Raw genomic sequence first — 15,372 nt, 5'->3', positions numbered from 1 at the left:
ATAATTTATTATGATTTTCTAAATAGAAATATACACTAATGTTACACGTTTAAAATACAAGGATTTATCAAGTCATGTTAGATTCCTCTTCTTTTCTTGAACTTCAATGTCTGTGGCTTTGCTTCTGCGAGATTCATTTTCTTTCTATGTGCAGCTGCTTCTTGTTTCTTCTCAAACTCGTGTGTATCTCTTTCAAGTGCTCTTTCGATATCACTCCTATCAGGAAGATCAATGTTCACAACGCTCTGGATTCGCTGTTTGTATTTGTCTGCAATATAGAAGAACTTGCTTCCATACTCCAAGAGCCAAAGTGGATCTACCACAGTCACAACATTCATATACTCTTTGGTTGTTAAGACCAACTCGTGGTAAATGACATAGATGCTTTCAGGAGTGCTTCCAATCAACGAACTTGTTGGGTGCAAATACATCTTCATGTAACTATGACGAAGGTTGAGAAATTCCGTTGCTCCACCAACATTCACTTTCACCAATTTCGCCAGTTGTTGATAAAATGAAGCGCATAGACACTTTCTAACGTCTTCATCAGATTTGGATCGAGTCAACGGAAAGTTGTTTTTCTTCATGATCAAAACTATTTGGTTTTTGATGTCTTTGGCTCTTAACAACGACTTCAATTGAAGAAAATTCTTGTTACACCACGAGTTGATCTTGTAGTAGTTGTTTTTGAATTTTCGAAGGTTTGTTTCCCATTGTGTGTAGATGTTCAACAATGTGAGGTGGTCAGATTCTGAAATTAAGAACTTCTCTCTAGCCAAGTCAGCCTCTGCTGCCCTTTCTTTAGGTCTTACAACAACCGATGGGACGGAAAGCATTGCAACTATGGTGATAATTTCTTCTGAGCAATGGAACTCGGGTCGGCTGGACAAGAGAATTGTTTTTGAAAGAGTTGGTTCGATTGGAAATTTTGTCATTGCCTTGCCTAATTCAGTCAATTCCCCAAGATTATCAAGTGCCCCAATGGACCACAACTCATATAGAGAACAATTCAACAAATCCTTTGGAGGAGGATCCAAGAAAGGGAACTGGTTAATATCATTGACCTTAAGTGACTTCAACAATAGTAATACGTTTGTCAAATTGGTCCTCTGAATTTCAGGAATAGGTTGAACATACATCTTGTCTTCTTCAGTAGCTCGCTCGGTGTACAATCTATATGTAATACCAGGTCCTGTTCTACCGGCTCTACCACTTCTTTGCTGCGCATTAGCAATTGATATTGGAACGAGCTGCAACGTATCCATACCTAGCTTTGGGTTATAAACCTTCAATTTCACCAAACCAGAGTCGACGACATACTTAATACCATCAACTGTTAAGGAGGTTTCAGCAATATTAGTTGCAACAACGACTTTTCGCTTCAAACTGTTGCTCTTGCTGAAAATCTTCTTCTGTAAATCAGCTGGTAATGTAGAGTATATGGGAAGTATATCCAATGGAGGTGGATTCTCTAATAGATCAAGTTTCTCCTGTAAGAGCTGGCAAGTAATTTCAATATCCTCTTGACCCGTCATGAAGACTAGAATGTCACCATCATTCTTTTGATTTTTCGTGTTCTGTAAATGTATTGTTAGAACTTGTTTAACGGCAGCTTCGACATAATCAGCATTACTATTCTTACTGAAAAATACTTCCACCGGGAAAGTACGACCGGGTATGGTGAATTGGGGAGCATCGCCGAAGAAATGAGTAAATCTATCCGCATTCATTGTAGCACTGGTAATGATTAATTTTAAGTCTCTTCTTCTTCTGATGAGTTGCTTAAATAGTCCCAAGAGGATATCTGTGTCGAGAGTCCTTTCGTGTGCTTCATCCATTATAACACAGGAATACTTCTCTAACATGGGATCTGCCAAAATTTCTCTTAGCAAGATACCTGCTGTCATGTACTTAATAAGCGTTTTCTTTGGATCAGTTTTATCCTCAAATCTGATGGCAAAGCCAACCTCTTCACCTAGTGTACAATTCATTTCTTCGCTTACTCTTTTGGCAACAGACATAGCGGCCACACGACGAGGCTGTGTACAACCAATGATCCTTCTTTCTCCGTTTGAAGAGAGGTTGGAGCCAAATCCCTCTTCATATAGAAATTGTGTTAGTTGTGTCGTTTTACCAGAACCAGTCTCACCAATAACTACAGTAACCTGATTTTCAGCGATTGTTCTCATGAGATCGGATCTAACCGCAAATGCCGGCAAAAGTTTTCTTTGCTTCTGGATACTTTCTGCTTCTTCGTTGGTAGGCTCACCAGCCTCTGTTTCATCTTTATTGTAAGGTTTGGTTTCTGGTTCCTCGTCAGCTCCAAGAACGCTACCTAATTTTGAATCCCCGTATCCAGCTCTTTCCTTTGCTTGCTGAGCTCGTTCTCGCTTGGATTTCCTCTCTTTGACAATGAAACTTCCAGTTTTTGCCAATATTGCCAATTCCGAAGTTGAGTCTTTGATGGGGTTTATGGTTGGTCCAATACTTCTGCCAGCAGATCCACCATCCAATTGAATTTGTAGATATTTCTTTGTCGCCTCGAGGAAAGGAGGGACGAAGCTATGAGACGAAATTGGGATTCTCGAAAGGTCTGCAAAGTTCGAGGATTGTTCATGATCATAATCTATATATTCTCCTGTGGAATCGTCAAACCCACCCCCCGATCTATTACTTGGGTTTCTCTTCCGCACTTCAAGTGTAGCTCTGGCTGAGAGCTCCTTGAATTGCAGATCTATATCATCGTATTCTTCTCTGGTAGTTTGACCGTATTCTTCCGTATTGTACCATTCTCTATCATTGTCTATATTGAAGTCTAGCCTCTCGTCTGCCATTCTAAGCTCGTCAAGCGAAACTTCGTCATCTTTCTGATTGGCAGTTTTATCGTTTTGCTCTCTTTTCGATAACTCTGACAAGGATATAGTTTTTGGCCTTGGATTCTTTGTTTCATTGAATGCTCTATTATTGTGTTCATCTACTGATTGTCTTTCTGGTGAAACGTCAGATTCTTCTATATCTTGTTTAATGCGTAAAGCATCTTCTTTCTTTATTTTTTTGAATGTAAAGGCTTTTGACTTGCCTTGTGTTTGTTGGTCTATTTCCAATTGGTTATCCTCTTCTTCATCACTGAAGCTAAGCGAGAGTTTACCTTTCGCTTGTTTTATTGGTTTAGCTGGTTTTGAAAATCTTGGTTTTTCCTTTCCTGTCGGTATACTCTTCTCTGGAAGCAATTCATCCTGCTCATCATCGTCAAATACCATCGAAAGCTTGGGCCGTTTGGGTTTCTGCTGTATAGTCGTAGCACCAGAAGGTGCTGCTTTAATACTTGAAAGTGTATTATTCTCTTCAGTATTGACTTTATTGTTCTTAACATACTCCTCAACAACCCCAATATTGCCCTCTACCAAGCTGAATATATTCTGGGCGTATTCCTCAATCGAAACCCCGAGGACTTTCACGTAATTCTTGAAATCAGAATACGATTTGCTTCTTCTGTAGAAGACTGCTAGAGACTCTATAAGCTTATCGTTGACATCTCGATTCAAGTAAACAGATAATTTCCCCCGAATGTCCAGCACTACAGAACTACAATTTACACCGCCACACATATCTCTTACACCATCTACTCCAAGTATAGAAACACTAAAGAAAGAACTATAAATACAATTAAATTCCAATTGTTGCAAAGTCGTTTTTCACGTCTTCTTGGTATAGAATGTCGTGAAGATGTGAATGTAAAATGTCGTCTTGACGTGTTTTGTTGTCATGTATATAGTGTCACATATATCAAGCGGTTTAATTGCAGGAAGTGAAAAGTTATAGTCTTTCTTTATGATTAGTTGATAGATTTGTTAATTGGAGATTTATATTGGTTGTTCATTGTGATTGCGTTGGTTACAGTGACGTCTGGGAATAATTTATTGAAATTTAAGTGGTGAAATTCGGGATTTCAGAGGAGATATACTGTTTATTTGTAGTAGAATATCACGGTATTCTTTAACAATACCATACAATTCGTGTTTCCACTTCAGCTTTGCTGTTCAAGGTGAAAAATAAGTGAAATTAGATTCGTGAAATCTTCAGCTACGTCGGACTTTCTGGAGATATCTCCTTGAAAAATTTACTGGAAGAAACCTACTCTCAATGCTTGCTTCTCATGTGGCTAGCACATTTAGACATCATATAGCAGTGAAAATGCTAGTGTCTCCACCGCCAACAACTGCTAAGGAAGCCAGACACCTCTTAGAAAACTTCAGGACAATAGGAAATGTGGAACTTTTCCGCTTTGAACGAGAAAAATCTGGTTGTGCTGTGTATGGACAAGAATTGTTGCTTCTTTATAACCCTTCCAATGGACTTCTGCCTTTTGGTTCAGCACTACTTGACAGTTCGGGAGACATGTCGAAGGAAGTCGAACTGCAAGAAACAGTAGTGAGCAATCAGAAACGCATTCTAGATGATCTACAAAACATCGTAGCGCTTCCAAGGTATTCATACATCGAACATGATGAAAAGTATATGAATGGTCAGATCGAAATCCCGTTCAAGCATCGATTGGTGAAGGAGGGCCTTCAATATGACAAGAGGTACACCATCCCATCCTCCACTATTGATAGCCAATTTTCAAGGATAATACCAGTTGAAGACAGTAATTCAGGAGACACGGTTCTTGACAGCAACAGCTATGGAGCAATTAGATCGTATATACGGCATAATTTCCAGAAGTTCCATAAGTTCGATTCGATTTCAATAAGAACGAGTCCAACTTCAATCGGAAAGTGGATTACACCGAAGATCCATACAAACCCTCATCGCAAGATTAACTTTAGTGGGTTTGAAATGTAGTTGATGACGGGATGTGCCTACGAAATAATGCTTTAATGTTGATAAACTAATGAATACTAAATATGATAATCGTGGCTACAACGTATGTGATAGCCCTTTTTGATTTGATGAAGGAATTGTAAATATATTAATGTACATTAGTTAATACCTAACTACTACTGAATCTCAACTTCGTTACTTTTTTAACTTCTTTGAATTCTAAATGACATTGATTCTTATTAGAATCATCTTTATATGATTGAATACTCTACTTCTCAGCAAAGCATTTCTATAAATCCTCTGGTTTCTCACTTGCGTGATGTTCTTTCAGCTATCTCAAGATCTTTCTCCAAAACATCGTTCAAATAGTTTAATCCAATTTGCTGTTTCAACAATACCTTGGACAATTTGCCAAGAGTCTCCTCGATGTTGCCGTTCTTTGGATCGGCTCCTCTCTGGTCTTGTTTTTCATCGCTGTTCAAACCACTCAATCCGTTAATAGAGATCTCAAATTGGTAGTTCAAGTCTTCGGCCCTCTCTTTCAAAATAGCCAAACGAGCAAAGACATCACTGAGTTTTCCAATTGGACTATTAGGGTCATTCAATTTAGATGTTAAAACATCAAACTGCTTAGAGATTTCTTCTTCCTCCGGCAAAAGAGGATATCCCTTTAACTTCAAAATAGCCAAGACTGTAGCCAATCTGAGCAATCTCCTGGATAATTGAGTGTGCTTTGCCTTTGCCTTAAGTATCCTCGTAGTATTTTCCAAATCGTGTTTGGACGATAAAGCATTCAGCTTTTCGTTGATCTCGCCCAATAGTATTCTGGACTTTAAAACGTGCTCGAGTTGTGTTTCTATACGCTGTGCTACATCATTAAATGAAGTAATTTTGATGGGATAGTGGTTTGGTGTAGGTCTCTTACTCATGGCACTATCCCAGTCTTCTGGGGTTTCGTTATTAGGACGTTGTTGACTCAAGAGAATGTTGATTTCTTGGTCATTAAACTTATTGTAGAAATGGGTTTTTAATGCACACTTTGGAGAATTTGGGTCCCATTGCTCCTTAATTTTAATAAGCTGGTCATTAATTGCTGGTGTGTACTTGTTGGAGGTGTTTGTAACTGGTGCAGAGTTGGGTATTTGGTTGGAGCTTCCGAATGAGTTGTTTAATTGCAGTTGATTTGCCCCAAAGTTTGACTTCTGCTGTTGTTGAGTAGTGCTCCATCCAAAAGCTGGCTGGACATTGTTGGTAGTATTGTTTCCCCCAAACAAGCCACCAGATTGTTGTTGTTGTGGCTGTTGCTGTTGTTGTTGCTGTTGTTGTTGCTGTTGCTGTTGTTGATTACCTCCAAATAAACCGCCAGATTGTTGATTTGTAGAGCTGCCGAAGAGTCCCCCACCAATTGTTCCAGTTGCTGCTAGTTTGCTTCCAAACAATCCTCCACCCGTGTTTGAGTTCGTTGTATTTGAGGCGCCAAAAAGTCCTCCAGTGTTTCCAGTTTGGTTGTTATTAGTTGCACCACCACCGAAAAGACCTCCAGTAGTGCCAGAAGTCCCAGTATTAGAGCCAAATAATCCACCTCCGGTTGATTGAGTTGCTGCAGGTTTGCTTCCAAATAATCCGCCACCTTGAGTCTGGTTTGCATTATTTCCTCCAAAAAGACCACCTCCTGTGTTCTGTTGGGTATTCTGAGCAGATCCAAACAACCCACCGCTAGCTGGTGCACCAGAAGTGGTGGCCGGCTTGCCAAAAAGTCCGCCCGATGTGTTGTTGTTCTGTCCTAACAAACCTGAATTTGTGTTTTGTCCAAACCCGCCCAGTGTAGAGTTGGTAGCTCCAAAACCAGTATTGTTTGATGTTTGGCCAAATCCAGTGGTACCAGAATTAGCATTATTAGAAGCATTGGCACCGAAAGTTCCTGAATTGGAAGCCCCAGAGCCAAAGAGTCCTCCACTGGCACTACGCTGATTTCCAGCGGCTCCAAATAAACCACCTGAACCAGTGACACCAGGAGCACCTGAATTAGACTGTCCGAAGCCCGACGTTGTGGTAGCATTATTACCAAAGCTCACTCCCGAGGAGCCAGTCTGAGTTGTGTTTCCGAATGCGTTTGTTGATGTTGCTGGTTTTGCACCAAACAAGTTAGAGGAAGTATTGTTATTGGCACCAAATAAACCGCCGCCACCGCTGTTATTTGCACCCGACGAGAACATTTCTGCGATGCTAGAGAGTGTGGGATTCTGTCGATGTGGTACCGCTTATGGGAGCCGTTTTATTTGGACTGAAACAGGGCAATTATCGACAAGGAAACACTGTTTAAATGGATGGTTTATACGACTTTTAAGAAAATGAAAAACGACTGGTGAGAATGTCGCGGAGGATGGAATGTCGTGGGAGTGGCCGTGGCAGTATGAGCTTAAGTATGGTAGATGGTGATGGGGAAAGGGAGGGAGAGAATAGCTAGAGAGTTCATAGAAGGGCTGACGGGTTGACGGGTTGACTGGTCTACTGAAATGTCAATTGAGGTGGTATGGGGTGAGGGGTGAGACCTTAAAAGTAACAATACAAAAAAAGCAAAAAAAAAATGTGATGAATTATAGAGAGTTGCAAAAAAGGACATTTGGTAGGTGAAGAGTAGATAAATACCTTTACAGTAATAAAGTGTAAAGAAGTGTTTTTAAAGAAGAGAGCTTGTGTATAGGAGGAAATGGCTAACTCCTGTCTTTTTATTGAATTTCAATTGTTTTGGAGTATTTTAAAGTGTAGAAGTTAAACTTACGGAAACTTCTCTCTTCGTGCTTGAGTAGATATATATGTTATATATACTAATTGTACAACATTCTCTCTCTCTCTCTCTGTCTCTCTCTGTCTCTCAGCACACAGAACTTAAAGAGACTCACACTAAATATTCTATTGGAGGTTATATGCACATGGATGTATCGATTTTGCGACATTTCTAATGAAAAGCCAAAGAAAACGTGTGTTTGTGTGCAGGGTCTGTGTTTATATAAGAGATGATGGGAGCCTATTCATGATAGATATGATTGATAGATATGTTATATTATGTATTATGATATATTATAGTAATAATTTTGCAATTAAAATATGGTTTACTTATTGATGACGAATTACATGTTACTCCATATGGTTTGATCTTAAATTGACCTGAAGGCAAAAATGTCATTGTTGAACGTTCTGAAATCCCAGATTCGGCTCTCTCGCCCTCTCTCTCCAATTACATCAAATTGAATGAATTGACCATGAGTCTCTCTATACTTAAATACTATTAAGTAACTCATCGAGGTGGAAATCACTTGACCAATTACACGTGAAACCACTATCAAAACCCTGAAAACCTTAGTACTACTACTACTACTACTACTACTACTACTACTACTACTACCATTACTACTACTACTACCATTACTACTACTACCATTACTACTACTACCATTACTACTAATACCATTACTACTAATACCATTACCATTACACAACTTCTCATCCTCTACAACACCTTAAACTACTTTTATATATATTGATGTGAGATAAATAACTTCTCTCTGCTATACTGCATACCCAATTGTGACGTTGCAGCAAAACAGAGAATCATTGTATGTCATGAAATGAAATGCAGGTGGAGCAGAAGGCTCAAAGAATTGCTTCTCTGAAACCCATGTAGACGCTGTCAAAAAGGTCCAAGTTAACATCCATATCCTCTTTAAATGTCTATGGGTGACTTGAGTACCCCTTTTCAGGCGGACGGTCAACTTTGTATATCTTTTTCCTCGATATCTTTACGACTACACGTCTCCTTCTGTCTCCAGAGTGGTAAATGCCAGAAACGGGTGCAAAGTGTCGATTGGACGTTCAAAACCCACTCTTTCGATCGTAAGTGCCCTTTTAATCAAGTATTCTAGCGATCTAGTTGGTTGCTGGAGCAGCAGCAGCGGCCTCTCTGGCTCTTAAGAATTCAGCGGTCTTCTTCTTATCTTTAGAAGTACCCTGGTAGATAGGATTCTCGTTCAAGTGGATTTGTGTCTCTACACCTGGGATCTTCTTTTCCAACTTCAAGTTGTTGAAGATACACTTGCTCAACACACCTTCAGAGCTTCTGCAGTGTCCCAAACGGTGGTTTTCTTGTTCCAAGCACTCGTAGTGGAGCTTGAACTCATCAAAACAGTATTTATTGATATCCCTCAATACGTCGATGGCACATCTAGTAACTCTTCTTCCCTCCTTAAGACATTCAATACTTCCTCCGTTGTTTTCGTCCTTACATAACATGAAATCATCGTTGTATGGCTTGCACTTGGCTCCAATGTAGAACGCAGCAGAAACCAATGGAGCAGACGTAGCACCAACCTCATCGACATCGGGCACGTCCGATGGCAACGGGTTTTTATCTACGTTTTCCCATTGGTGTCTGCTGGTGAATAAGTCTCCCAAAACCATTATATGTGTATTTATCTGCTGACTACTAATGGTGTTTAGCAGAGTTACTGGAGTCTTTCATTATACTTAATGAAATTTTACTATGAAGAAAAATGCGTAATAATTGTCGTCGTTTGGTTGGTGCTGATAATTACGCTTATTGATGGAAGGTGCGTAATGGTGGGTATTAAGAGGGAGTTGTTTGTCACGTGATATGTGATGGAAACGGGAGAGTAGGGAAGGTTGGAAGGGGAAGGGGAAGGGGATGGGATAATTGGGTAAGGTTCAAGGGTTGAGTTTTGGCAAATAAATGCTAGAGTCTTGGTGTTGAAGGAGTAAAAAATAGGAAGGGGTAGTTTCATTATTTGGAAGTATAAAGAGAATGTCAATTTGCTAGATTGTAAAGCTATGGGCTGCGAAAAGTAACATTTGAATGCATTTTTGAAGTATTTTAGCTGCAAAACAGAAATACTTGAAAATGGTACTTATATAACCATTAATTTAAAATAGTGAGATAGGTCGTCGTTCGTTCGGTTACTCTGAAATTGGCCTTCTAGACTTATTTCATTGGCATTTATATATATATGAATATATACGTCTCAATCGCTTTAAGGGTGCAGTCTTTAGAATGAAGAAACTCTGCATTTGCATTACGAGTAAAAGACTACAGTCTCCCTTGCCTATTATATTGCTGAGGATATCCCACCTATTGAAGCTAATATTACTTTCTTCATTATATCATACATAACCTAACGCTATTTCCTCCTTATAATCGACAAAGCATCACTCTCATGGCCAATGACCTTGTACACATTCAACAATTCAACGACTAGTGTGTTCAGCACAGAGTCATTCCCACTCTTAATTGCACTCCTTAAAACATCATCTAAGTAGCTTTTGAATTCAAATTTCAATGAAGAAATCTTGGTTTTCAAGTAATTGTCTATAAACTGGTTTGAGGTTGGTGTAACTCCATTTTTTTCCACTTTAGATTCGGTGCTAGAGGGTATTGATAAGTCTTGATTTACAAGATATTGAAAAATCTGTGATATGGAAAGGTACAAGCATGTCAAACTCTTTGTCTTCTTCTTCACACTGTTACTGCTGTCTTCGTCTATCGGTACCGTATCCAAATCTGCTTCGTCTATAATTAAAGCATTCTCAAAATTGGTCACCTGGTCATTCAAAAGCAAGTTCAACTTGGCTAGAGTCTTTAACCGTATCAATTGTTGTCTTACTTGTAATGTATTCTCTATTAACTCATGCGAGTCTTCAAATTTTTGGTGATAATTTAGCAAGTCGAGTCTGAAATTCTTTAAATCTCCTGAGATCAAGTTGATAAGATCCAAACCACCATTGATCGATTTTCCTAGCTTGATGAAATCGTTGTAATCGTTGTTAACCAAGTCCAAGAGATTTTGGTTCAAGTCCGTAGCTAATTTTGTGAGTTCCTTTATGAGTAGATCTATTGACGTGAAACGGTGGTTTTTGTAGAGGAAAACATCGATTTCTTCTTGGTTGAACTTCTGAAAGTCAGTTCTGTTTATAGAGATCGGATATGGAAAGTCATCTGTTCCATTGAGGATATCTAATTCTGATGCCATGTCGTTCAGCATTGTATATAATTCAAATATTCTATATAATATATATAATAAGCACAGTTGTCTGTATCGGCCGTTGTTATGAACGGGCCAATGAAAACTTGATTTTTCTTAAATTACACAATTCTTGCGTAGAGTTTTATTAAATATGCAGACAAGAGTTCTGAGTCTTTTCCTTTAATCATAAAACAACTGAGACAGTTTCACTAATACTCTTTTAATTGCAAACTTCTGATTTCACATAGTTAACGCTGTTAATTGGGAGCATTTTTCAAAATAATCGGGATTCATTGAGTTACATAAGAAATTAGGTAATACAATTCGTCTTCCTTTCCTGTTTCCTGTTTCCTGTTTCCTGGACCAGATGTTATCACGTGCAAGTATACCATTTTCTGGAAAGCATTTGAGTTTCCATGGAAACCCCACCACATCTGCCAAAATCTATCGAAGTAGCAGCACGCACAGCAAAGCTGAGAACGAGAGAAAGGCCGTCGGTATTATTTTCTACTACACATGCGGGACGATGCTGGAGAAATTAGCGCAAAGTTTTTATGCTTTACACCAGTTGCTGCCTTGCTAGCGCTACCACATTTATTAGAGCCCTCGCAGATACGGAACTATAGAGTGCTTTACTGGTAGCAGTAGGTGACAAAAAAATTTGGGAAGGTAACTGGCAGGTTTATTCCCATGTGAGCTAAGAAAGACTAAGACACAACCCTCACGATGGCAATGCTCCTAAGGAAAGGAACTCATTGTGCCCATCGTATACATGTGCTATGCCACCTCTGCGATGTTTATTGTTTGTGCACCTTGACTTAACAGAATTGCCCATCGTCGGATCTACCTTTTACTCTTTTGGGATCAACAGTCCGTCACTGTTGCAGTAATTCCCGATTAGGACAAGTAGACTCTGAACGCACCTCTACCAATGACATAAGGAGAACGACGAAGGCTTTCACAAAATTTCAGGTATGGCGACAACAATAGTGAGAGATAGAAGCTCTGATCATGTTGCATCCAATCAGTCGTCCTATTTACATCATCAGATGTAGGTGCGACAATGAGTTGCGACCAAGAACAATCTTGCGCATTATAAAATCAAACCCCTGGTTCCTGATGACCTGGGCAAGCATTGTTAATGTCAAAAAAGCGAGATTGCATTGACAAATAAGACAATGTATGAATGTGGAAAAAAGGTGCTCCTGTAATTGTTATGACATAATGACGATCCGATTGTGTTGTTATTAGTTCGGGTAAGTCATTTAGGAGGAAATGACAGATGTGAATAAAACTCCTATATATTATTCTAAGATGGGCCAACATGTGCAGTACATAAGATATTTTCTAATATTCAGATCAACTTCTCTAAAAGTGCAGTGCAACAATAGGCATGATCCAGAAATGATCACACCCTCGGAATTGGATTCAGGGGGTTAAAAATATTGTTGATGTCATTTAGTGAGCTTTTTTTGTATCCTGGTTAGCAGGGGGTTCCAATATTTAAGTTATGAACTGCATGTAGAATACTGGACAATAGACTATTTCAGATCCGAATTGTACATAAATTGTAATTTGCTACAGGTTGCTGAATCCTCGGGAACAGAATCTAACGGATGGTAGTTGGGGGAACAACTAACTTTTACGCAATCTTGACGGTTTGACCTGTTTTTAACAAGAGGACTGCCATGGAATGCACTCCTATAAAGGTCTTTGCTTTAATGAGAGTAAGTACCAAGAAGAGGTTATCAGCCAAAGATGCTGTCATTTATGGTCTTGGACCGTCATTAACGCTTCCATATGAGAAAGCATCAACTTTAGAGACGGACATGGCAGTTGTACCGTTCAAAATATATGCGAACATGTGAAAATGCCATTTCGAGTTTGTGTATTTCATTCCACACGTGAAAGTGAAACCTCAGATTGGAGATTGTCTCCGTAACGAAGCGAGCCTACAAACTAATGAGAACAGCCTCCTTGAACTTATAAAAAGTTATTTGGCTCAACGAAGAATTCATGCTTCCATAGGCGACATATCGAACCGAAACACTGGGAGCGTCGATAATCAAGAGAATTGACAATTTCTTGTCAACAAAACTACCTTGGCTCGCAATTTACTTTATACGCACGGCTGTAGCATGTTCTAATCTACTCACACCATTTTTTGATTTTTATAGAAGCTGGTACCCTTGGTATTGAAGAGATATATCTTGGAACATGCAGATATCTTGGTAGGGTCTATTATCACTTTTGGACAATGATTTATCTCCAGCGTCCAATGAGTACCTTGAAATTTCAAGCATTTTGATGCTCTTAGTACTTACTAAACAATGTTTCCTCTATTGTTGAAAACCTCTTCAAAGGTAGACCCTGTCCTTTGCATAAAATAGAAATACTTTTACGATACCTACTAGAGTGATCTACATCAAGATGATCGACATTGCTAAAGTTGGTGGATAATCGAAGTACTGGCTCGTGCAACAACTCTAAAGTTCTCAAAGGAAATTTAGACTTCAAGGCAACGAAGTGCGCATGGTTCTCTCTCTTCCAGGTATTATTGTCTCCAGTTCTACAGCAAGATAGATGTTCTCATCCAAGAAACTCTATAATTTAGCACTTCTTCTCGCTTAGGCAAGACTTTCTTTGAAAAGAATCTATAAAACGGTGCAATTAAAGCAAGCATATCTTGATCCCCGATAAATCCTATTTCCTGCTTTAGTCTCTGAACATTCCTTTGCAAAACGATTGAATCAGCCCGTTAAGTTCAATTTATAGTAAGCTAAAACACCACAAGCGCATGTCAAGCGGCAGGCAATGGTCGACCTGTGACTTTCCGATTCAACTGATGTTTCTGCCACTTAGCATAATGTATGTGCACCGCAAATTTCAAAATTACCACAGGGTGCTGAACCCTACGCTACTTTCGAAATCTCAAATGATACACCACATTTTGGACATTTCGACAGTCAATTGTAGGGTTTGAAAAGCTAGCCGTATACCTCGGTCAATATAGCTCATGCGCCACAAGAAACTTCTTAGCTTAATAGAATAGAGTTATGCTCAATCAAGATTTCGTCTATTCGATCACTTTTCTACTCGCGGGTAAATAAATTAAGTAGACTGGAAAAGGAAAAAAGATAGACTGTACTGCAGCGGAATTTCAATATACCAGGAATAACATTTTGCTTTATTCTCGAGCGAGACATACACGGATTGAGCTATGTAGAATAGTAACCAAGGCTTCTGTTGTCACTTCATTTCATTTCCCCCCCACTGTGTGGAACCCTATGAACCATTAGAAGATGGTCTCTTGAGCTGATGTCTTGCAGCAAATGCTCTACGCAGGCCCCTCAATTTAAGGTTCTCACCAAATATTTTTAAGTATGTGGGAAGCGAAGACTATACTCCATTTGTAGAAAATATTACATTGTATTGTCAATTCAATTATTATCACCAGAATTCTACGGAATATCCGTAAAGGACACTGCAATTAGTAATTAGGAGTTCTCCTCAACAATGAACGTAGTACAGAAGTATCATAGAACTGGAACGGACTTAAAAAATACCTTCATTTCTTTGAGAGGTGAGCGTCGAAAGGTCCCCTGAGTCGGTAAGGCAGAGAATCACCTTAATTGAAAAGTCGAAGTTAGATGAGGGATTTGACGAAGACGTATGAGACAGCTCTGGTTAGAGGAGATTATTATGGCAACTATTACCGTCAAGGTGAAATCTACAACTGGAAAATGAGTAGCTCGATACAGCTGTAACGAAAAAATAATACATCAGGGTTTTTGCCCTATCAATAATTATAATCAAACGGGTGAATACCACTAACCATTGACACGAATTTAGACCGTAGCGCATTATCATTATTTTCGATAGCAATGTAGCAGGAAGTGGACTCATTACAAGATTCCCATGAAGTAATCTCCGTCAACTACAGCTTTTACAATGGAACCAAAGATAACAGAAGGTGAGACAAAAAAAAAAATATGAATGGCAGTGTTCACAACCATCATCACTGCCCCAATTGACCCAATTGACAGCAGGTGTACAAGCAAAATGAGAGCAAATTCATACCAAAGCAACCAGAGACGAGTCATGGTATTGGTTTCGCCCCCTCCTCTCATAAACCAGTCGTAGACCTGAACCTCTTGGGCCTGACCAACCCGGCCGAATTCCGACGAGGTCAAAGCGAAACTGCAGCCGACAGACGCTCGACACTTAAAAAATACAGCACCATTCTGGTGTTGCATTCCCAGTCGGAATTCTCCTTAAGAAATCCTCCTGGACAGAACTCTATTTTTCCCATTGGTGAGAATTTAAACGGGTAACGATAACCCCACCTCGATGTTCCCAATCATGATTCGACCACTAGCACAACATTGAGGACGGACCTCTCCTGCTACAACAGGTGCAGAACCTCCTCCCTCAGAATAGGCTTTAGACAATTGCTTATTCCGTCTGTGCAGACCCCCTTGGTAAAAAATATCCGGTTCCCCCAAACCTTAGT

At 39.4% G+C, this 15,372-nt stretch overlaps 5 protein-coding genes across 5 annotated transcripts; 1 reads left to right on the top strand and 4 right to left on the bottom strand. All coding sequences in view use genetic code 12, as the record gives it.

The window, feature by feature from the left end:
• Positions 1 to 56: 56 nt before the first annotated feature.
• On the bottom strand, positions 57 to 3,632 carry RJT20DRAFT_128428 (DEAH-box RNA helicase). The gene has a single exon (XM_064917278.1). The coding sequence runs from the start codon at positions 3,606 to 3,608 to the stop codon at positions 78 to 80; it is 3,531 nt and encodes a 1,176-aa protein (XP_064774584.1). The 5' UTR covers positions 3,609 to 3,632; the 3' UTR covers positions 57 to 77.
• A 202-nt stretch (positions 3,633 to 3,834) lies between these two features.
• RJT20DRAFT_128427 (uncharacterized protein) lies at positions 3,835 to 4,963 on the top strand. Its single transcript, XM_064917277.1, has one exon. It carries the CDS (start codon positions 4,144 to 4,146, stop codon positions 4,843 to 4,845), a length of 702 nt encoding a protein of 233 aa, XP_064774583.1. The 5' UTR covers positions 3,835 to 4,143; the 3' UTR covers positions 4,846 to 4,963.
• Positions 4,964 to 7,160, bottom strand: RJT20DRAFT_128426 (FG-nucleoporin). Its single transcript, XM_064917276.1, has one exon. It carries the CDS (start codon positions 7,038 to 7,040, stop codon positions 5,133 to 5,135), a length of 1,908 nt encoding a protein of 635 aa, XP_064774582.1. The 5' UTR covers positions 7,041 to 7,160; the 3' UTR covers positions 4,964 to 5,132.
• A 1,381-nt stretch (positions 7,161 to 8,541) lies between these two features.
• Positions 8,542 to 9,597, bottom strand: RJT20DRAFT_45145 (uncharacterized protein). The gene has a single exon (XM_064920201.1). It carries the CDS (start codon positions 9,280 to 9,282, stop codon positions 8,752 to 8,754), a length of 531 nt encoding a protein of 176 aa, XP_064774581.1. The 5' UTR covers positions 9,283 to 9,597; the 3' UTR covers positions 8,542 to 8,751.
• A 231-nt stretch (positions 9,598 to 9,828) lies between these two features.
• RJT20DRAFT_128424 (Golgi transport complex subunit) lies at positions 9,829 to 11,216 on the bottom strand. The gene has a single exon (XM_064917275.1). The coding sequence runs from the start codon at positions 10,875 to 10,877 to the stop codon at positions 10,017 to 10,019; it is 861 nt and encodes a 286-aa protein (XP_064774580.1). The 5' UTR covers positions 10,878 to 11,216; the 3' UTR covers positions 9,829 to 10,016.
• Positions 11,217 to 15,372: the final 4,156 nt, after the last annotated feature.

The sequence above is a fragment of the Scheffersomyces xylosifermentans genome (genome assembly GCF_036884685.1).
Source record: "Scheffersomyces xylosifermentans strain CBS 12540 chromosome Unknown RJT20scaffold_4, whole genome shotgun sequence".
Classification (NCBI taxonomy): Eukaryota; Fungi; Ascomycota; class Pichiomycetes; order Serinales; family Debaryomycetaceae; genus Scheffersomyces; species Scheffersomyces xylosifermentans.
This window is presented reverse-complemented; position numbering and strand designations above follow the sequence as displayed.